The sequence below is a fragment of the Pleurodeles waltl genome, chromosome 12 (genome assembly GCF_031143425.1).
Source record: "Pleurodeles waltl isolate 20211129_DDA chromosome 12, aPleWal1.hap1.20221129, whole genome shotgun sequence".
In the NCBI taxonomy this organism is placed as follows: Eukaryota; Metazoa; Chordata; class Amphibia; order Caudata; family Salamandridae; genus Pleurodeles; species Pleurodeles waltl.
The window spans coordinates 67,151,681-67,175,587 of record NC_090451.1 but is presented as its reverse complement, the minus strand read 5'-3'; the positions used below and the strand labels follow the sequence as shown (position 1 = coordinate 67,175,587).

General features: G+C 46.1%; 1 protein-coding gene across 2 annotated transcripts in view; it reads left to right on the top strand.

Annotated features, from left to right (window-relative positions):
• Nucleotides 1–23,907, top strand: part of ATCAY (ATCAY kinesin light chain interacting caytaxin) — a 146,439-nt gene that overhangs the window by 104,267 nt on the left and 18,265 nt on the right. For both annotated transcript variants that reach the window (XM_069216270.1, XM_069216271.1), the window contains exons 10-11: nt 11,770–11,805; nt 17,964–17,999. In XM_069216270.1, coding sequence (XP_069072371.1) covers nt 11,770–11,805; nt 17,964–17,999 — 72 coding nt within the window. The remainder of the gene's footprint in view (nt 1–11,769; nt 11,806–17,963; nt 18,000–23,907) is intronic.

The window sequence follows — 23,907 nt, the reverse complement described above, 5'->3', positions numbered from 1 at the left end:
GGTGGGGGGAGGGGCAGTGGACTGACTGATCCATGAGGACAGTGGATCCCACGTCCCTGGCCATGCAGAGGCTGGACAGCATGCACGGCAAAGTGACTGGAGGGGAATGGACATGGTGAGATGCCCCTTCTGTAGCCATGATAGAGTCAAAAAGCAGACTGAGGTGGATGAGGGGCCACCGCAAGGCCCAAAGACCTGGCCGTAGCATGAGAATCCTAGAAGCGGTGAAGCCCCGAGTCTGCTTTGTCTCTGAAGAGATGGGTGCCATCAAAGGGCATGTCCAGTAGATTGGCTTCGACATCTGCCGAAAGCCAGAAGTCCTCAACTAGGTGTGGTGCTTCAGGGCCACCGTTGATGCAGCCGCTCTGCCCAGTGAGTCTGTTGTGTTCAGTCCTGATCTGATTGTGAATTTTGCTGGATCTCTCCAATCAGCTTGAGAGAGTACAGCCCAGGCCTCTTCTGGGACCTGTGACAGCACTTGCGCAACTGTATCCCACAGCACGCCCAAAAGGCATGTGGTGTTCACAGACCAATATATCAGGCTGGTGAAAGAAAATATCTTCTTCCCAAGTTGGTCTAGCCTTTTGGAAGGGAACATGCCCTGGCACATAGAGGCTTGGATAACCAAGCTCTCAGGGGAATAGTGTTGCGTCAGGAACGCTGGGTCAGACGGAGCAGGTCAATGGCAGTGGGCAATAGTCCTGTTCACAGGAATCCCCATGCTGGGTTTGGACCAGGTACCGAGCAGGAGATCAGTAAGGGCTTCATTAAAGGGCAATGGGGGTTCAGAGAATGAAGCCCCAGGCTGAAGCATCTGTCAGCAGGTTAGTACTGACTGCCACCGAAGGCAGCTCGAGGTCCAGAACCTCGTCCACTCTTCGCACCACCATGGAATATGATGCCCTATCCTCTGTAGACACAGTAGGGGGAGAAAGCATGCCATTGTCAGGGGAAGTAACCAGCCCACTGGCTTCACCTAGGTAGGTACGCTAGTCCATAGGGTCCTGTAGCTGGTATTCTAGAGGGTGCAGCAACCCCTACCATTCCTCACTGCACTGCAACCCATAAGAACCCATAAGAAAAAGGCTCAAGATCCGACATGAGGGCAAGGCCCCTGTCAAAGTCAGCATTGCGGGATGCTGGTCCGGCACAGTGTTGGAGTCGGCAATGAGGATGGGGTTGATGCCACCTGGGGGCAAGGGCGGTGTGGGGAGTGTCGACATTGGAACTGGCATCGGGGAAGGTCGAAGTGGTACACTCAACACTAGTTCAAATCCAGGAATTAATCCATGGGTACCCTCTGTACCCGAGGCCGACGCCGCTGGCGTGGAACCTGAGGGGGCTCCTTCTGACCCCATGGGGCCCGAAGGTGCTCAAGCAAGGTTGGACGCTCCCGCAGGGTTGGACTGCCAGAAGATGAGGCGCATGGCCTCATAAAACTCTCTTAGGTGGGTAAGGGTTGCTTTGGCTCCCAGAAACTCGGTGAGGCGAGGAGCCGACCCTGATGCACGCACCGAGGATGGAGGCATGTAACGATGACACTCCTTTTCCCTCGTCTCGTCGGCCTACGGACAGGGTCAAGTCAAAGAACGATTGTTCTCCTTTGACTTCTTCTTGTGCCTTGACTTACCCGACCATCTCGAGGACTTGGAGTAGGATGATGATGAATGGGGCTCCATGACTGTTCTCTGGACCTTCCTCTCGACCGAGATCAGAAACAAAGTGGAGCCCAGTGTCAGTCCCAAGGAGATTTAGGGACCGCTCCCTCAAAGCTTTTGGATTCATGGCCCAGCACTCGGAGCACAACTTTGGGTCATGGTCACACTCCAGACACCAGAGGCCCATGAGGTGCAGATCCATCATAGACATCGCCAGATGACAGGATCCGCAAGGCTTAAACCTGGTCTTACGCGAATACACCCTCAACGCACCAGGAGTGTTGACACTCAAACAAACTTCACCAAAAAGTCAAAAAAGATCAGTCAAAAATGACTGAGGGGTAGCTCTTCTTTGGATCAGTGCTAGGCTGGCGCGGAAAGAAAAGAACTGACGTCAGTGCACTGGGGTGGTGTCTATATAGGACCTGCAACATCATATCCGGTGCAGGCGGCGCAGACAACAGGCGCGGTGGCGATCTACACCACCTAACGGTGTGCGTGAGTACTGCTCAAGAAAAATCTCAAGATCCAAACTGATGCCTGGGGGAAATTACTAAGGTAAGGAATCTGCAATTAGATGTCTCTATCAGAGGTAAAGATACCTTATGTATAGGATGAAAAGTTGAACCGAAAAGTTTGGAAAGGAATGTGTTAAACTTCCAGGGTGGAAAAAGATGCCCTCTAAGAAACCCTTCACTACTGGCATTATGAAGAAAGAGGTTTTGTGAATGAGATATCCTACAGGCAAAACTCACTGTATGGTGTTCCTTAATTAATGAACCGGCACCCCAGTTCTCATTAGTTCTCACTAGAAATTAGTACCCCCCCTTTTTCCTAGCATCTGGAAGGGTTATAGTTATTAATGCAGGGGCCCAACCTCCTTTAGTTGAAAGTGAATAATGTTCTGATGCAAGGATGATTTGCCTCCTTCAGAATGTCTTAATAGTCTTATGGCAAATTCAAAGCTCCATATTGTAGGAGTTCAGGGACAAGTTGGTAATTTCAACAAGTGAAGACTGGGATGCAGGATCTAGCCACCAAACTGGTGAAGTTGATCCAGTCTGAATGGCATCCTCCTGTGTGGTCACTCTGAAAGGTGTAGTTGGTCCATAACTTTAAAAGATGTAGTTGGGCCACTCTGGAGCTATGTGGATCATTCCAGCTTTGCAGTGGAACTGCTTGGTCAGCAGAGTGGGAATCAACGTGATCGTCTGAAATGGGTAAAGAAGCATTCCTGATCAGTCTATCAAAAGGACATTCCTCCCCAGAGGTGAAGTCTGAGCATTTCTTGATTCCTTCATCTATGAATTGATCTAACCATGGAAAGTCCAGAACTCGAAAGACTCTTTGCAGAACTTTGTTGTTAAAAACCCATTCATAGTTTTCCCACTGAGCAAGTCTGCCTTTGCCTCCTGCAAACCCTCAATGTGAAAAGCTGTAGTCTACAAGTCTCTTGCTGTGAACCATTTCCAGATCATTTGTAAAGCATGACGATTTGTAAAGCGAAGACCCTTGTCAAAACCTCTACCTGTAACCAAATGCCTAGTTGCAGATGTAGGAAATAGCATCTTTCTGGCACAGTTACCCCCACTTTTTGCCTGGTGTCAGTGTGTTTACACTGTAGTACACTGGGATCCTGCTAATCAGGACCCAGCCTCTGTGCTCTCTCTTCTAAATTTGGTTGCTGGTAAAAATGTACACCCCACAATTGGCATACTTGTGCACCCATTAAGTCCCTTGTATATGGTACATAGGTAACCAGGGCATTGGTACACCAGGGGGTCTCCCATGGGCTGAGGTATATATTATACCACCCACAAGAGCCCATGCAAACTGTGTCTTCAGGCCTGCCATTGCAACCTGCATGAAAAGGTGCATGCATCTTTCACTTGAGGTATAGGCTTGCCTTATATTGCGGCCACTACACTTGGACACTGTAAGTCACCCATCTGGTAGGCCCGTCAGCCCAATGTTCCTAAGGGTGGGGGTACCCCTGCATGAGCAGAGTTACCCCTACAAACCCCAAACTCCAATTCCTGGGCTTTGTAAGTATGGGGAAGCCAACTTAAGAAATGTAGTGGTCACTGGTCAACACAAGTGGACCAACTATATAATGGCTTCTCCGAACCTAGGCACGTTTGGTATCAAAGATGTTGTACTCAAGCAACTACACAGATTCCAGAGCTAGTTACATGATACCATGTACTCTAGGGGTTGCTTAGAGGATCCCCCAGTCCAGCGTGTACAGTCTTGCAGGAACTGCATGCCAGCCCACGCTTCTGCAGACCCCAGACACGGTTCTGCCCTCTTGCTGCTAAGCCTAACTCGAGCAGGGGAAGGCAGAACAAAGGGCTTCCTGGTGGAGGAAGGTGTCACCTCCTCTCCTTTAGAACCAGGTGTCTCTGGGCTGGCGTGGGATTACTTTGAAGGGCACAACTGCTCCATGCATAAACCGGTTTGCACCAGTCTAGGAACCCCTGGTCCCCGTTATGGCGCAAACCCACATAAAGGACAGGGGAGTGACCACCCCTTGTCTAGCTCCTCTCCTAGGGAAATGCACTGAGCTCTGCCAGGTGACCAGTTGATTCTGCCATCTTGGAAACAAGGTAGGCAGAGGCCCCTGGGAGCATCTGACTGGTCAAGCCAGGTAGATGACGTCCCTGACCCCATCTGATAGGTGGGTCACTACAGAGAGTGACCCACCCCCTTTTATGGTTACTTATGAGCTCCCCTGAGGGTGGGTCCTCAGATTCGTTGAGCAAGACTCTACAAGGAACTCTCTGAAAGACATCTTCTGCTCCTGGCCTCTGAAACCACTGCTGGTCTGCTTTTGGAACTGAAACAAGACTGTATCCAGTTGGGAGGGCTCCCACTGCAACATTGTTTCTCCAGCTCCTGCAAGATTTCTGCAACATCCGTGGCTGTGCATCCTCTAGGGTCACAAGGACTCTGTGTGCATCCAAGAAGCAAGAAGGAATCTCCCTTGGAGTAAAGGAGTAACTCACATGCATCCGCAGACACCTCAAGATTACAACAATTGGCTGGTGGATCCTGCTGTCCCACAGATATCAAAAGGCTCTGCACCACAGGTGGTGATTCTGTGGTCCTCTCCAGGTCCCCCTTGCCTTCTTCCCAACTTGGGAGACGGTGGGCCCTTGTTGCAGCCACTGTAACGGAACCCCTGTGCACAATGACTGTTGCTCTTGCCAAAGCTTGTTGACTATTCCTCCAGGAGATCTTCAGGCTCCAAGAAGCCCCAGCCTCCAGCACTCTGCAACTCAAAGATCAGCATCCACTCTGCAGCTCCTGTGACGTGGGACTCCTGTTTTGTTGTGTTGCTGAGGCCTCCCTGTGACTCCCTGTACCAGTGCTGCCAGTAGGTCACTTGTGAGGGCTCCTCTGACTCTGGATGGCTTTCTTCCCTGCTGAAGGCCTGCCCTGACTCGCTTCCAAGGGTCAGGTCACTAGGACCTTGCTGGTACTCAAAAAACGTCAATCTTCCTTGCAACAATTATTTGCGTTTGCCATGGCTCGTTGGTGGCCCTGCTGGCTACTGACCCTCCTGCAATCCAGCGACCGACGCGGAACAGCTGGTGGGTGACTCCAAGGATCTCCTGCATCCCCTGGACTCCGCAGCTGGAATTCTTCCTTCACCATCCTGCAGGAACTTCACCTCCAACAGGGTGGGCATTGTCTACCTGCACTACCTGGACATCCCTGAGTGGTCTGGACATTGTCCCCTTCTTCTTCAGGTTCTTTACATCTGGAATCCACCCTTGAGTTCCACATACCTGGTTTACGGGTTGCAACAGAAGCTGGACAATCAAGGCTTCCATTGACTCAAATGAAGGTTTCTGAAGTCACTTCACCCCTATGCACCTGGGCTCCCTGGTGTAGGTACTCCAATCTTCTGGGTATCCACGGGTGGGGCTACTATCCAACCTTCTTTGTGCCAACTGGCTTCCTAGGGGTCCACTGGGAAGGGTCCTGAATCCATAAAAATCCAACCGTGACGGTCCGGTGTTAGCCTATGAGACACCCAAGCTCGATTACTACTCTGCACCCGGGCACCTTTGGGATTTCTTGTACTTACCTCTGGTAATTTCTAACTCCCCCAGCCCCTGGGATTATAACACACTTACCTTGGTTGGGCACCTCCATTCTTGTACCACTTTCTTAGTATATTGTTTGGCCCCCATAGGGTCCAATGTATTTCTATGCTTTTCCTGCTTGTTGCTCAGTGTATATTTTGTGTGTAGATATCTCCAAATGAAGATATACCAATGATAGTATAGTAGTAGTGTTGTAATAAAGAGTACTTTATATTTTAGAACACCTGGTGTGGTTCTTACTTGTGTGAGAAAGTTACTGACTGACTATTGTGGTATTGCAAGTGTTTTACACTTCTCCTTGATAAGCTTTAGCTGCTGACCACAGCAACCCCTAGAGAGCTTTTGCTATCTGGACACCTAAAAACTATCAATAAGGCTTGCATGGACTCAGTGTAGGGTGACACACCATAGGTGGGCACCATATATTCAGCCAGACTCCTACAAAATGAACTTTTCAAGAACAGACCTTCTGCATTGTCTTTAAATTGGAATTGGAACTAGATGACACCAGTTCTTCACAGTGGGACAAACAACAAGTCATCTGAGACTGGCATTAAAAATAAGAGTATTCTGTAGAAGCAATAAAAGGTATGATAATATTAAAGCAATGTATAAATTGAAATGGGGAAATAATCTCGAGTCACAACTATCTGCACGCCAGCTGTACTATTCAGCTAGCTAGCCGTGCTCTATGATAAAGCAGTAAAAGATTGAATTTCTGTTGGACATGGACACAAGTTAAATTCCTTTAATGGCAATGCTTTGGTTCTTTGGATAAATGTCCAAGGTTTTTAGCAATCATAGGGTTCATGTATCAAGCTGTCATTGAGAAAGAGGCAAACAGGCTTTGTGAGGATTTGGGTGTACTATATAATATGGCTGTGGGGCCCTACCGTACAGTACACTTGCAAATACCATCTTGGGTCAGGCTTGTTTACTTAAGCTTAATCTAAACCCAGGTAGCTGTGGCTGCGGGTAGGAAGGCTTGGCAAAGGACCTATGTGTGAAGCATTAACAGCACCAAACAATGAATTAAGAATGTCACATCACATGAAAGAAAGAAGCCACCAATTTATAAAGATAGATTATATTTTTATGAATTTTTAGAAACCTTAATTAGCAATAACTACAGGAGGGTTCCAGAGATACAGATTTTAGAAGATATTATCACTTTTAAATGCAACTGCAAACACGTATTGATCAACAAAAACTTTGAAAACTTTTGAGAAGTTTGAAACAGTTATTTGACTACCCCAGCCCGGGTTGGGCAACCAATTCTGACAGGACAGAAATCTAGGGGGCCAGAGTGGACACTCTGGACAGTTACCTGACCACCAGAGCATTTTTAAAGTAAGTTACAAACTTTACAAGACATCAGTGGAGTGGACCTGATACTGAGGATACAGGCAAAAGATGTTTATAGGATGCTTTGGTTGTAGTGCAGTCAATGGGGGTGTCTTTGTTGTTGCTCCTCGGTCCACATGTGAAGTGGGGCGAACTAGGCCACAGAAAGGTCCCTCAAAGTCCTCTACATTGCAGTAGCAGGTTAGCTGATAACAGGCTACTGGTCAGTCTACACCGAGGTTGTGGAGAAATCCTTAGGTGGGGGCAAGTGTCCCTTGGATGCATCGAATTCGGATAGCACTCTTGGGTTAAGCAGATACAGGTGCAACTTTTGGCTATCTTTGATTTGGCCTTGTTGGTGTCCAGTGACTGGTAGTGGCAAAACTTGTGCAGTGGCTACCAACTTGTTGGTTTGGACTTCTTCAGCTCTCGTACCCCTGGAGCTGGGTCCAAAAGATCAACCGACTGATCTTCGGAGTAACTGCTGCAGGTTGTGGCTGAGAACCATCTTTTTCCCAAGCCAGAGGCCGCAGGCATAGTCCAAAGTGCAGAAGGTGTAGTCCTTCCAACGGTGCAGCCTCTCTTTGAGAAGAGCAAGGGCAGAATGAAAGTCCTCCTTCTGTAATTTCTCAGATTCCAGCGCAATCTGAGGGTCAAGGTGCCAGGGGTGTCATATTTATCGCAGGAAACCACAGGGTCACTGGCCAAAAAGCTACTGGGTCCCCTTATACCTAGTGACAAAGTTCTTGTGATGCGTGGCATCTGGCTATCCCAGAGTGCCACATTCTTGTTCCTTTCAAGATGGCGCGACCATTCTTCAGTCATCAAGAGCTTTGTAGCCCATCCTAGAGGTGTGACTACCAGAGGGATAGGCACCCATGGAAAAAACGGTTTGTGAGCAATATTCCCTCCTTGGCTCTATCTCCACTTTGTCTAAAGGACCAAAAGGCATCCTGCTTAGGGGTGTTGGTGCTACTTCCCTTACAAGGCAGCTTCCCCTTTAAAGCTTGCCTTTTCAGCTAACGCCAGAGTGGCCATCTTGGGAAAGGAGGTAATACCTCTTTCCGCTGCAAATGCCTTTGTTCCTGGGCTTGAGAGTCATTCACATGTCTCCCCCGGCAGTCAGAAAGCTGTCTATGTGCCATGGCCTTTGTGAGGCCGCTAGGCTAGCTAGAGTACAGAATGGCAACTTTCTAAAAGTTGCTAAACGTTAATTGTGGTATTAAATTCAACCTGGGCATCAGGTCGGATTTAATGCCACTATTAATTTGATACCTTATATAACCCAGTTAGGTAGTTCCATTCAGGAGTTAGCCGGGTTGGGTTGCCAACTGGTACCCTTGTGTTAGCCAACAGGGCTACAAACTTATCAACAGCAAAATGACAATTTGGAAGTGTTGATATTAAAACATAAGAAAATATATGCCCTACTTAACAATGCAAAGCTCCCTTAAATAGGGCTCTATAGGACTTCCTTAGGGGAGAAATATATATTGTTAAGGGATAGAGTGGCTTTGCCATTGGTGTGAATGGCAAAGTCAAACTGGCAGTGTTAACACTGTCCTTCTAGTCTGCAGTGGTCTGCCGGCAGCCATTTAATACTTTGTCACACACAGGGTGGCACAAACAGTGCTGCAGCTCTGAGTGGATTCTCTGCTTTACATGCCTTGGGTCCCCTGAATACCATATAGTAGGGACTTACCAGTAAGTCAGTCTTTGTCAATTGGCTGTATCCAATTCGACATGAAATTTTTATAATGTTAAAACACTGGTACGGAGGTCTGGTTGACAGGCCTCAATGCACTCTCAGACTCAAAAAAAACAGCAGCATCAGTCTAAACAATGTGGGAGTGAACATGCAAAAAGAGGCATTTCCTTACAATAATATAGCCTACTAAGGAAGACTGACAGAATGGAGTCAGATAAAAGTAGACAGAAATCAATAGTGATGGGGAACGATAAAGTGTGATATGGAATGCAAAAACAAGGACAAAAGAAAAAAGCCAATAGGCAGACGGATAGACAGAGATACACTAGGAAAGCGTGGGCATAGAGTTTATAGAATTGCGGTGTAGACAAAATAAAAACAAGCATTTGCAATGCAATGGGTCTCGCGTTTACTCGAGTTAGAGCTATTAGTGTTGTAAATTACTAACTGGACATTTCTGCCGTACAAACTGAAAATAAAAAGTAAAACAGTTGACATAAGCAAGCCAATTAAAAACGCCGCTATGAGTGTGAAGGAAACACACAAAAGGAAAAAGAAGTTCACTTGCAGTCAAAGTAATCAGCAAACGTGCAATTATTTATGTAACAGGGTCGGTCCTCAAGGCGGTAACAAAACCGCCCTAAGGAGGGACAAACGTAAAGGAGTTACCAATGAAAAGAAAAGATTTTTGAAAGGCAAGCCCTTGAACGAGTGATAGGGATGGTACCAACACGTCGGAAAAGCAGCACTTGCACACTGCTGTCCTCAGCCTAAAAACTAGATGATGGAAAACAGTAATGCTAATAAGAAGCATTTCTAGTCAAGGTGACGGTTTTAGCAAGGCGATCCTTAACAAAAACGGATTCAAAACAAATGTGCCCTTCCAAACATAAACTCGCTGCATGAGTGTCACAGACTCGATGATGAGAAATTATGTTGAACTGCCTTCTTGATTGCTTGAGATAAGGCAGACACCTCCCACTACCCTGTAAGTGATGAAGGCATTGTTACAAATGTGAGGGAATGACTCCTTTTTTAATATAGATTTAAACAGGAACTAACATCTTAAAAAACATTCTACTTTGTTGCATTGGTACAGGTTTCCGTGGATTCAACAGGATCTTAGAAACAACTGATTATAAGGCTTTCCCATGCATCCTTCCTGAAAGTATTGATTAGACCTACTAAGAAGCCCAAGATAGAGCCCTTTGTTCTTCTTTGTACTTTGCTGTCCCTCTGCCGCCTCAGAGAACACACCTTTCCTGGATTACCATGAATGGAAACACAAGTGTAGTCAGTGCTGAAGAGCCTGAGAACACTCTAGAGTGAAGCATTCAGCCTTATGTTGTCCAGTCACGTGGGAGCGCGCACTTGACAAACTTTGGGTAAGCTCTTAACCCTCTGTGCATTCTTAGGAAAGATGTAAAAATTGAGTGCCATCTATCATTCACCCTTGTACATCAATTAGACATCACTCAGTCCGACGTGACCATCCACCTCAAAGTCTCCCTCTTGGGCCAAACTAGTTGTTACTATAAACCAGTTTGTTTCAACACTAACCACTTTATTGAAAAGATCCATCATCTCAAACACTGCACACTATGATTGCATCAAATGAGACACACCAGAACTGTTCAGAAACGCACTCTAAGAATGGCGAAAGTTCTACAATGTACCCAAATGACAGAAACGTGCAATATATTCATTATTAGAACATTATCATTATTAGAACATTGGAATGTTGAGGGCTCCATTGCAGACAATGGACTGCTCCAGGCTTTTACTGGCTGGTAAAAGCCTGGAGCGTCAACATTCCAATGTTCTCTTTGTTCACAGCAGCAGCTATGAACAAAGCCTCACAGAGCCCGAGGGGATTTTAATCCCCTCGGGCGTCGTGAGGAATTTGTTTTATTTGATAGAACATTCTGCCCTCGAGTGGCAGAATGTTCTAATAGCCTCAGAACCCGACGCAGCGGGCTCTACCGGCCATTAAAGGCCCTCTCCCTTGTTAAAGGCCTGTGGGAGCGGGCCTTTAATGGCCGGTAGAGCCTGCTACAGCAGGTTCTAAGGCTATAGTAACACATCCAAACCTGCATGCGTGTACCAAGCAAAAACATCATGATCAGTGCAATGGAAAAGCACAGGTAGCAAACTATCATTGAGAGATGTATTGAATATTTTAGGATTAGCTTCCGCATTGCCTTGCCATTAACGCTCTTAGTTCATATTAGGGCCCGGCCAATAACTTATTCCACTTACAGAGCTGGGACCTGCACCCTTAGCAAGGTCAGGATGTGGAACCACAACTTTATTTTTAGCGGCTACACCGGCAGCGGAGATGATTACCTGCTGCAGGAGACTAGTGGGCAGGATATCTAGGAGCAGGTCGGGAGGTCAACAGTGTGAAGGAAGGGGTGGTCGGGGGGCGCTGCTGGTAGTTAGGTTCTCCTCAGAAATTGCATGGTACAAAGGGAAAGGGAGCGGTGTGAGTGGTAGGAGCAGGGTGGCCTGGGAATCATAACTTTTCCATGAATCAGAGCATGGGACGCTGGTACCGTTACCCAGCGCCAGTCCACTCCTGGGCCTCCACGGCAAAGTATGTATGCAGAGGATGGTTTTCCCCTACTGCACACGTCCGCTGCAAAAGCCCCTTGTTAAACACAAACTTAAAAACTTGGCATTTCGAGAAATGTTTGAAGAGTTTTACTAAGTCGTGAATCTAGAACTGTTGCAAATTTGCACATTCATAATTGATATAGGCTGGTGGAAACCACAATCTGAACAAGCAGTGATACGTGACATGAATGCTCGATGGGACAAGGAACACAAGATTTTAATTTGAAGTAGGAAAGAACAATAAAAGATCGGTATGGGCATGATTGCGTTGACAATCTTTAAAAAATTGAATACCTAATTATGAATAAATAAATATCTTTTTTTTCCATAGGTATGAAGAAGAGAGAATCAAAGCCAGAAAAGAACGGTAACATATTTGCTCGCTTCTTATTTGATGTGACCTAGTTCACTGACTGTGCATGATTTAACTTGCAACAAAGATGTGTTGTGCAAGGACGTTGCCAGACTGAAGCATAAACATTTTTTATGGGTGTCTGAAAGAATGACAGAGTGGACGAGAGGATATGGAGTTTCACTATCTCCCCCTAATGAGCCAAACTTTGCCTAACACAGCATTCCCTCTAACTCTTCATTCATTGCTCCTAGCTGATCATGACCATAAACTTTACTACAGCAAGTGTTTGTGGTTTCATTCACGTTTGAACTATATAGGACATGGGGTTTCCACCGCCTCAGGTTTAAACAAAAAGGCATTTAGTCAGATGTGTCAAAACACAAATTAAAAAAAATCAACTTTTTTCAATAATCTATTTTGTGTAGATTGTTTTCTGCTTCACTTAAGTTTTTCTCATTTAATGAGTTTACATATTTGATACACAACTTCTTTTCTAATCTAAGGCAGAATGATGCAGTGAATAAAAAAGGACTGCAGCACCTTTTCCTAGCACTTCACAGTAAAAATGGAGTTTCAAGGCGGCTCTGTTGGCACACTACAGACTGATGCTTGCCCCAACAGCAGTCACTTACATCACATTCACTGCTCCCTGGTGGTCCCGGTTGCTGTCCTCCATGACCTCCTGGGAACAGGTGTGCTGCAAGCACTGCAGTTCTGCAGCGAGGGTGCCATGCCTAGCATGTTCTTCTGTGACAGGATACCTCCTTTTACTACCTCTTCCTGTATATTGTTCACCAGCCTGTGCTCTGCCAGTTCCAATTCCTTTGCCATATCTTCCTTGTATCAGTAGCTTTGGGTTGTCTTTTCTCGGCCACCATCTGGCTTCCTCTTCTCTTCTTTCTCCATCAACAAGCAACCTCTGCACAGGCTGGCCTCTCGCTGCCCATTCCTGCTTCCTGCACACACCCTGTTAGGTATGATGATACAGGTAGTTTTCTTTTCGCCTGTGCTCATGTCTGCCTCGATGTCATCTGTCCCACACCTCCCAAGAACGTCCCCAAAAGTAGTTTCTGCCACTTCCTGTGCACTGCTGTGCCCTAGGCGAAAGGGATCATACATTTTGAGCCCTTGATTCTCCACCCCTTCTAATCTGTCTCCTGTCTTCTATGTGCATTCTGCCCTTACCCCATCCTGAACAACATGGACGCCAAGTTGTAGCAACAGTCACAGGTTGTTTTATTTCTGTGTCCCTAGTTCCAAAACGTCCCTCTCTTCATCAGTCTCCTTCCACCATGCACATCCATCAGCAGTACAGGTTTTGTTTTTTCAAGGTGAGGGGTTTCGTGTGAAAGCATTGCCCTGGATTCTCAGCTACTTGAATCTGTTCAACTCCTCCTATAACATTCAGGCACCACAGGTCTTTCGCAAGTCTTCAGAGATCTCAAGCCCAAATGGATTTCTGAGGATTCCCCAGTGCACAAATCTGTTAAAGTCAATGGGACCACTGCAAATGGGCAAGAAGTGTGACTCACCCAGTGACTGAGATTATACTCCAAAGCTGTGGCACTCATACCAAATAAGTGAGACTGTGCTGCAAGGAGCAAGACTGTTAACAAAAGAGTAAGACTGCCTCAGAAGTGGGAAACAACCGAAAAGAGAAAAGCCGCTCTCCAAGAAACGAAAACACAAACGTTTCAAAAAATGAATGATAGTGCATCAATAAATGACATTTGCCCCAAATGTGGGAGACTCTGCGCCAAAACTTAGGATCACAACATGCGTGTTCCTCACCAGTGTGCACCTCTGTGCCTGCTTGCTGCTCAGTGAGCTTCCTCTCTGTCCGCCCGCTGCAGCTTTTTTTCCCCTCTTGAAAGTTTCTGATTCCCAGCGCAGTGTTAATATAATAGAAGAAAGCAAGAAATGAAAACAGGGGTTTCATGAAATAAAAATTTATTGTTATCTATAATGCATTCAGCTCAAATAATATTAGGGAGGCATACTTTAATTATCTTTGTCCATTGTGATATATTCTGAAAACATAATAATCCTGGAAACCTAGAGTGTTTTGATTACACCAATGGAAACTTACTCAAAAGTTTCAAATTGCAAGTACGACCAGTAATTTATTCTACAGGGTAAGTGAAACTAGTACAATACATCTTACTCTATATCATAGAGCCATCTATAATTTGTCCTATTACCAACAAGGTATCCACCTGGAATACTAAAGATAAGGTAAAATAGTGACAGATGAAAAGGTTTTGCCTTACTTCTCCAACAGTCGCCTTAGTATGAGATGCTACACAGTGGTGCTTAGTCAATGTAGATGTGGAGCCACAAGATGCAGGTTTTCATTTGTCCTACTCATGAAGTGTATCTAATAAGAAACATGTTTTGCTCTATTACAGTTAGGCTTACGGGTGCTAGGCACCCTGTTTAGTGAAACCTCTATCAATAACATAGTGGAGACACATCTTTAATCATCTTAATTCCTAAGGTCACAAATAGGCTACTTCTGGGTTTGCGGCCAGAAGGTAGGTTGCCCAAAGAGGACTAACGGCAGAATTCTGCAGCAGTCTAACAGCTTGGGAATTTCCAAGGGACCTTCTCCTTACCCTACAAGTGTCATCCCCAATAGGGAATCCAGATATGAGTATAAGTTACACCTACAGAGATATACACTGACAGCACACATTCTAGTCTAATTGTGAGGACTAGGTAATTTTTTTTTTGGTCCTGAAGAAATGCCGCTTGATCCATGTGGATGTCAAGGGCATGAAACATGTCGACCAGCACACTGGCCTAAAAATGTTTTTTACACAGTTCCACGTAGAGGGCAGGAACTTAATTTTTCTAGGTTCTAGCCCCTAGAAATCCTGAAATAGGCCTGTTGGGCAGTAATACAAATATCCTTTCACACAGCCTATAGTAAATTTAACTTCACACATTCCAGTCCTTCACCTCATATAACCATAGGAACCAAAGGAAAATCGGCTCTCCCCAACCAAAAGATCTCTGGCAAAGAGCCCCTATGCGGGGACTGTTAGGCATTGCGGCTCTGGCCCAACGAGGAGCAGGCCCGATGATGAAGCATGCCACCTATTGGCAGGTGAGGGCTCTTGCTTCTAACAATTAAGTGCCTAAATGACCTGATCATTCTCCCCGAGTTGGGTTTGAGTATGACTCCAGTTTTCAGAACAGTGTACTGCATTATATTGGGTCACAAATAGATAACCTCTGGACATCAGTAACATGATCCAAGAAAGGAGTGCAGTGCTCTATGCATATGTTTCTTACGAGGCCTATAGATCAACAGTGGTAGAGAGCAGTTGTGTTTAATGCAAGAAACTACATTCAATAACAAGCCTTGGCAAATCACTATGTCTCACGTGTGACACATATTAGCTTTGCCAAAACTGATTTATTTTGTCCGTCGACCAACCTGGAAGCATAAATTAGGAATAAAGTGTAAATCCAAACAAATTTTAAAAAACCACAAAATTCCTGCCATATATATATGCACAGGGTAGCCATTATAGAATGAAATATATTTTTCCCACAGTGGCTGCCATATATGCAGATGTGGTAGCAATCTTGTGAATTTTAGGTTTATTTTTAATTTACCATTTTAAGCCGGCAAATGTGCATCTTGCACGGAATAGTACATTTAAAACATAAAATGTAAGCATGTGTTGCATCTCAATAAGAGGCATTAGCAGGCAGTTGGCAGAGGAGCTCCCAGGCCCTTGCAAAAAGTAATTAACATAAGCAGTTAAAAAAGTGGTAAGCAGGGGAGCCAGTGGGCCATCAGTTATAATAGCACAAGGAGCTGAACCCAAACGCAAGTGGCCCTGTAGCAGTTTGTAGTTGCCAGACCCTTGCAAAAATAAAATATGTCAGTAATAAAATAAAGCAGGCATGGTGGGGAGGGCAGAAAGCAATACACTCCCATTGTCAATAGGTGTGAAAAACACAAGAATATAGAGTGAGGCCTTTGAATAAGAAGCAGAGAACTGAGGTAGACAAGAAAGCCATCCAATTGTGAGCAAGAGGCTGACCCAAAGTCCATTCTTTTTATATTGTATTGTAGAGACAATAGGTATTTGACCACAGATAACTAAAGCTTGCCTACAGGTCAAAACTTAAAAATGTGGAAGCAGACTTGGACTACATTGGTGTTTTGGAAATTGATATAAGTGGGTATGTGTGACTACAAGTATAATGACAGTCTTGAAAGTTAAATACCATTTCAAGAGTTTTTACATTGAGAGGAGACCCACCTGCATCCCAAGAGAAATATTTTTTCACTAAAGTGCTGGCTTGTTGATGAACGATGATACTTTTTTAGACCCTTCATGAAATCTTTACCAGTCAAAGGAGAAGTCCTTTGCACCGTGCACGGACCAGAAAATACCGTCACGTTGACGGTCTTCCGCCTGCCGTATTCGGATGTTACAGTTCTGCTGGTGGTCTGAAAGGTGGCAGTTTGCTGACGCTGGAAGACAGCAGTGGGGCTCTATGGACTTCGTACAATGGCAGTGCCTATGGAAGAGAGTTAAGTTACACACACACACACACACACACACTGTCCCTTAGCCATCGGTGTACCCACACACCACACAACACATTCAAACAATGAATCATTTTCATTCTAACACAACACAACCAAGAGATGCCGAAAACATACATTGCCATATATCCATGACACAACATACACACAATTTACTTTTCACCCCCACACGACACATCCACAACAACCAACGCAACTACACACTCAGCTACACAAAACACATTCAGACACCCGCTCCCCCGCCTCAAATAGCCAATCACATCGCATACACACATACACATATTGACTAACACACACAACTTGCAGCACAACATGGCAGGTCCCCGGCAATGTACACACATGGACACAGGTGTGAATGTATCGTCATTGTGGTGCAAGCATTCATTTGCCAATGAATACTGGCACCATAATGACAATTGTGTATGTGTGCGATATGTGTTGTGTACCATTGTCCCCACCTGTGTATGACTCACTTGTGTCCCCAGCATATGCATGTCACAGTGATTATAAATACTGTGACATGTATATGTCTCCAGTATTCCCCACCTCCCATACAGTGCCCACCCAATGTACAGTGGCAAAGCGGCATTCTTACCTTGTAGTCTGTTGAATGGGGGGGTGGCATGTTTTCTCTGTGCGTCGGTGGCAGCGGTAATGGTAAGTGTTGTCCAGTTGTGTTCAGTCGAACAAGGGGGTGGAAAGTGGAAAAGGGTGAGTTTTCACCCCCTGCCCCACAATCCACTAACTAAGGGGTGGAGATTGCACTTCCACCATTTCCTTGGCAGTAAGACACATCTAAATCTGCACTGCAGGAAGGCTGGCTGCGGTCCCACCAGCATCCCCTTTTCCCTTTCCTGTTTTTGACACAGGCAGTGTTTCATTGGCGGAGATGGCGGTTCGAATGTAGTCTTTCAACTGAAAGACCGCCAACATCTAAATACGGTGGGTGGACCATTGTGGCAGCAAGTCGGTTTACAGTAAAAAAGTCAAGGGCGGGACCATTACCGCCAACATTTAAATCAGGCCCTTAATCACATATGCTGTGGTACATTAGAGGGGCAAGATATTCAGAACCTTATCTTCTTGAGACTAGAGGAGGTGATATTCCCTTAAGGCTATTCTGACTGTTTTTCTTGGAGGAATGTTCTGAGATTACTGTTTATAGTTATTTGAATTGTAGGGCAAATATAAACACCCAGCTGCGTTTCTAATCAGTTGGGAGGGTACTTGCCAAAAAACTGTGCTGCTGGTTAATTACAAGATAGCTTTTCAAATTATGAAACACCTTAACTATGGAGTGGCTCTGGATTTTCAGAGACATCCTTCAAAGCCAGTCTTGATGAACCGCTCGGTCCATTGTTCATTTGATTTTGCCCCCCTTCAGTGAAGCCCCCCAAGGCTCTTTCCCGATAATTGCATGTTAAGAATTTCTGTCTCTATTACATGCAAATAACACCATTGGGTTCAGTTCTTCTGATACAGTCTATTAGGATTAGTCCTGAGCGTTAAAGTTGGATGTGGAGCTGGGCTTCTGGAGTACAATGAAACATGTGTCATTGTTTGAACTTAAACATCAATTAAAATTTGTTTTGTGGTACAGGGAGGAAGAAAAGACAGAGGATGGAGAGAGAGCAAGGTAAATGCACCTTTTTGATTTTACCGTCTAAGGGCTGTCTAATTGTTTTTTTTTTTTTTAATATCATGTTTCTCATCCATGGATGTATAGTTCTCTGAATTCATCAAATTTCTCGAAAAACAGTGCCTCTTCATGAGGCTAGAGAAACAATCCGAACTCCTACGTAGGCAAATTAAAGATTCATATTATTAAAGCATATTTGCAAGGAAAAGGGGTGGTTTCAATGAGCTTACCTGTTGCAGTTTGTTTGCAAGGAAGATCCTTTATTAGGCTTCATTTTCACAGTTTTGGTTTAAAGAATATATTTTACATATGCATGAGGGTGCTTTTATGCAAGCGTATGGGCCCACCAGTGCATGATGGAAAGTTGGTAATTATAGTATTTCATGAGCAAATTACCATGATTCCTCAATGCAGGCATTTAGAGTATGTCCACAAAGATTTGTGTTTTACAGACTTCTTATATGTTGAAATATTGGCCTGACTAGTCTGTGACAGTTTAAGCACTGAGTATTTGCTCCACAGGGGGCAAAAGGAAGTAAACCCCATGAAACATTTATGGTAGCAATGCTGACAAACAGATCATCATACCTTTTGGCTGGAATTCTCTTAAAAAGCACTCCCCTGGCACCGTCTCAGGCACATAGTTTTAGTGCTTTGACATGTTTGGGAGGATTTATTCAAACATCATCCAAGGAACTATCCAAGATACTTCAAGACCATCCCACAAAGATACTACTGTCATTAAGAAATACTAGCCAGTTTTTGCATCTATGAGATTACAAGATGGTGACTAATGTATTGCTTGCCTTTTCTATAATACAATCTAAAGAATAATGGGTATTCCAAGTTTGGATATGGCCATGAAAAAACAGCTGAAGTTACTCAGTATATCTTATGTCACTTTTCAAGGAAAGACTGCCAAACTCTGCTGAAAGAAACTGGATTATTATTTGGAGTGGGACAACTACCCACCTCAAAGAATAATCACAACCATTGTCAGGGTGAACCATCAAAGGCACTAAATTAATCTGCACTCAACCCCAAGGCTGCTATGACACAGAGCAGACAGGCTTACATTAAGGTGATGTATAAAGTACTTATGCAGTACCTAAGCACTAATAACGCTGAAATGAAAAACAAAAATCCCATAATTAATTAGAAAAATATGAGTAAAATTTTATAACTAAAATGACAACAAAATAACAAAAATCCTATGAGGGGAACTGGAGATATAGGTCCTCATTGTAACATTGGCAGCAACTGCCACCTACCGCCACGTCGATGGCCGCCAACATACCATTGTCGTGGCCACCAACTGTCCATCAAATTATGATCATAGCCGGAATTCCGCCAGAAGGCTGGCAGAATTCTGGCTACGGTCATTGCGGCGGGCGGCGGTAAGGTGGTGCTGCTGCCAGCAGCAGTGCCATGCCAGCAGAACGCCGCCGACCGTATCATGAGCCATGATACGGCCTGGTGGTGTTTTGCTGGCGGACGATGCTGCTGGCAGCAGCGCCGCGTCCTGTCTCCTGCCCGAGGACCCCCTGCAAGCAGGTAAGTCGGGTTCTCCGACAGGAGAGGTAGGTGGGGTGTGTTGTGTGCACGTGTGGGGGTGTGTGTGACTGTGTTTGAATGCGTGCATGCGTGTGTAATGCGTGTGTGCATGAATGGGTGTGTGTGTGTACATGCATGTTGTGTTGTGTGATTGCGTGTGTGCCTGGATGTATGTTAGTGAGTGTTGCTGTGAGTGTGTATGAATGTATGCATGTGAGGGTGAATGTGGGAATGCGTGTGTGTATGGCTGTGTATTTATGTGCGTGTATGTGTGTATATGTGGGGGGGTCAGCAGAGGGAGGGTGGTTGAGGACTCTCAGGAGGGGAGGGGGGCAGAGGAGACCCCTATCAGTGCCAGGGAAGAAATTCCCTGGCACTGATAGTGCCTACCGCCATGGTTTTCATGGCGGTACAGAAACCACGGAAACCATGGTGGTGGGCGGGGTCAAAATGCCATGGGTGGCCTGGTTGTTACCGCTGTGGCGGTCGGTGTGTTAACTTGGCGGTTTGGCTTTGCCCAAACCGCAAATGTCATAATAGTGGCGGTATGTACCGCCAGCCTGTTGGAGGTACTACCTCCACTATTACACATCGTAATGACCCCCATCATTTGGTAAAGTTTTAAGTAGAATCATAACGTGCCGATGATAATGAGTAGTTGCAGCAGTTTTGGACTCTGGTGCAATTTTACGCTGACTGTGATGGAGGACAGGCCAGATACACCAACCAGGTTCCTCCTGGTCAAAGAGTTTACATTTCGACCTTAGTCTTCAAGTCCCATCCACCACAGGAGTACACTTCTACAAGCCCCATAGGGCCTCAGGGAACTCTTACAGACTCACAGGGTGCCAGGCAGAGGCCAAATAGAAAGGTTCAGTCCAAGTCCAATTGCAAAAAACGGTCCCCTGTAGTACCCTGTAGCTTGTTTTGTCCCTGTAGATTTAACAGGACATAAGCCTTATGACCACTTATTTGTCTTAGGTACAAGGTAGATCAGTTCCAGGCCTCCAGTACTCTTCCAAGGTCGCAAACAGCAGGTTTAGTCCTCTTCTGGTCTTCCTCAAGCCCAAGAGTTTTCAGCTCGGTACAGAAGATACCACATTTATACCTGGCATCAGCTACTAGTTGGGGATGACTCCTCGACACACCCTGACCAATGGGGTAAAAGATCCCTGGGCTACCTATACCCACTTTGATCATTTTCAAGATGGTGGAAGTCTTCAACCACACTAAACTTGGGCTCTGAGGGCTGGGGATGTGAGTGGGGAATGTACTATGACAGTAGTTCCATAACTGTGCACCACAGCAGCCTGGTGTGCCACCAAATTCAGCCAGGAGTGCTGCGGTCACTACAAAACTATTAATGCTACACACATTTTTCAGCAGTGAAGCTTTGCAGATCGTTTCAAAGAACTGCAAATCCTATAATAGCCACTAGATGCCAGTATCCGCACACACCTCCAGACTTGAGTACAGCTGCTCTAGTTGCATCAATGTGATTGCTGAAGGACAGCTTGTAGGAGGCTGGACTGGCTTGTAGTGAGTACCAAGGGGTACTTGCACCTTGCACCAGGCCCAGTTATCCCTTATAAGTGTATAGGGTGTCTAGCAGCTTAGGCTGATAGATAATGGTAGCTTAGCAGAGCAGCTTAGGCTGAACTAGGAGACGTGTGAAGCTACTACAGTACCACTTAGTGTCATATGCACAATATCATAAGAAAACACAATACACAGTTATACTAAAAATAAAGGTACTTTATTTTTATGACAATATGCCAAAGTATCTTAGAGTGTACCCTCAGTGAGAGGATAGGAAATATACACAAGATATATATACACAATAGCAAAAATATGCAGTATAGTCTTAGAAAACAGTGCAAACAATGTATAGTTACAATAGGATGCAATGGGGAAACATAGGGATAGGGGCAACACAAACCATATACTCCAAAAGTGGAATGCGAACCACGAATGGACCCCAAACCTATGTGACCTTGTAGAGGGTCGCTGGGACTATTAGAAAATAGTGAGAGTTAGAAAAATAACCCTCCCCAAGACCCTGAAAAGTGAGTGCAAAGTGCACTAAAGTTCCCCTAAGGACAAAGAAGTCGTGTTAGAGGAATAATGCAGGAAAGACACAAACCAACAATGCAACAACTGTGGATTTCCAATCTAGGGTACCTGTGGAACAAGGGGACCAAGTCCAAAAGTCACAAGCAAGTCGGAGATGGGCAAATGCCCAGGAAATGCCAGCTGCGGGTGCAAAGAAGCTTCTACTGGACAGAAGAAGCTGAGGTTTCTGCAGGAACGAAAAGGGCTAGAGACTTCCCCTTTGGTGGACGGATCCCTCTCGCCGTGGAGAGTCGTGCAGAAGTGTTTTCCCGCCGAAAGAACGCCAACAAGCCTTGCTAGCTGCAAATCGTGCGGTTAGCGTTTTTGGACGCTGCTGTGGCCCTGGAGGGACCAGGAGGTCGCAAATTGGACCAGAAGAGAGAGGGGACGTCGAGCAAGACAAGGAGCCCTCTCAGCAGCAGGTAGCACCCGGAGAAGTGCCAGAAACAGGCACTACGAGGATGCGTGAAACGGTGCTCACCCGAAGTCGCACAAAGGAGTCCCACGTCGCCGGAGACCAACTTAGAACGTCGTGCAATGCAGGTTAGAGTGCCATGGACCCAGGCTTGGCTGTGCACAAAGGATTTCCACCGGAAGTGCACAGGGGCCGGAGTAGCTGCAAAAGTCGCGGTTCCCAGCAATGCAGCCCAGCGAGGTGAGGCAAGGACTTACCTCCACCAAACTTGGACTGAAGAGTCACTGGACTGTGGGGGTCACTTGGACAGAGTTGCTGGATTCGAGGGACCTCGCTCGTCGTGCTGACAGGAGACCCAAGGGACCGGTAATGCAGCTTTTTGGTGCCTGCGGTTGCAGCGGGAAGATTCCGTCGACCCACGGGAGATTTCTTCGGAGCTTCTGGTGCAGAGAGGAGGCAGACTACCCCCACAGCATGCACAAGCAGGAAAACAGTCGAGAAGGCGGCAGGATCAGCGTTACAGAGTTGCAGTAGTCGTCTTAGCTACTTTGTTGCAGTTTTGCAGGCTTCCAGCGCGGTCAGCAGTCGATTCCTTATCAGAAGGTGAAGAGAGAGATGCAGAGGAACTCGGCTGAGCTCTTGCATTCGTTATCTAAAGTTTCCCCAGAGACAGAGACCCTAAATAGCCAGAAAAGAGGGTTTGGCTACCTAGGAGAGAGGATAGGCTAGCAACACCTGAAGGAGCCTATCACAAGGAGTCTCTGACGTCACCTGGTGGCACTGGCCACTCAGAGCAGTCCAGTGTGCCAGCAGCACCTCTGTTTCCAAGATGGCAGAGGTCTGGAGCACACTGGAGGAGCTCTGGACACCTCCCAGGGGAGGTGCAGGTCAGGGGAGTGGTCACTCCCCTTTCCTTTGTCCAGTTTCGCGCCAGAGCAGGGCTAAGGGGTCCCCTGAACCGGTGTAGACTGGCTTATGCAGAATTGGGCACCTCTGTGCCCAACAAAGCATTTCCAGAGGCTGGGGGAGGCTACTCCTCCCCTGCCTTCACACCATTTTCCAAAGGGAGAGGGTGTCACACCCTCTCTCAGAGGAAGTTCTTTGTTCTGCCATCCTGGGCCAGGCCTGGCTGGACCCCAGGAGGGCAGATGCCTGTCTGAGGGGTTGGCAGCAGCAGCAGCTGCAGTGAAACCCCAGGAAGGGCAGTTTGGCAGTACCAGGGTCTGTGCTACAGACCACTGGGATCATGGGATTGTGCCAACTATGCCAGGATGGCATAGAGGGGGCAATTCCATGATCATAGACATGTTACATGGCCATATTCGGAGTTACCATGGTGAAGCTACATATAGGTAGTGACCTATATGTAGTGCACGCGTGTAATGGTGTCCCCGCACTCACAAAGTTCAGTGAATTGGCTCTGAACAATGTGGGGGCACCTTGGCTAGTGCCAGGGTGCCCTCACACTAAGTAACTTTGCACCTAACCTTTACCAGGTAAAGGTTAGACATATAGGTGACTTATAAGTTACTTAAGTGCAGTGTAAAATGGCTGTGAAATAACGTGGACGTTATTTCACTCAGGCTGCAGTGGCAGGCCTGTGTAAGAATTGTCAGAGCTCCCTATGGGTGGCAAAAGAAATGCTGCAGCCCATAGGGATCTCCTGGAACCCCAATACCCTGGGTACCTCAGTACCATATACTAGGGAATTATAAGGGTGTTCCAGTAAGCCAATGTAAATTGGTAAAAATGGTCACTAGCCTGTTAGTGACAATTTGGAAAGAAATGAGAGAGCATAACCACTGAGGTTCTGATTAGCAGAGC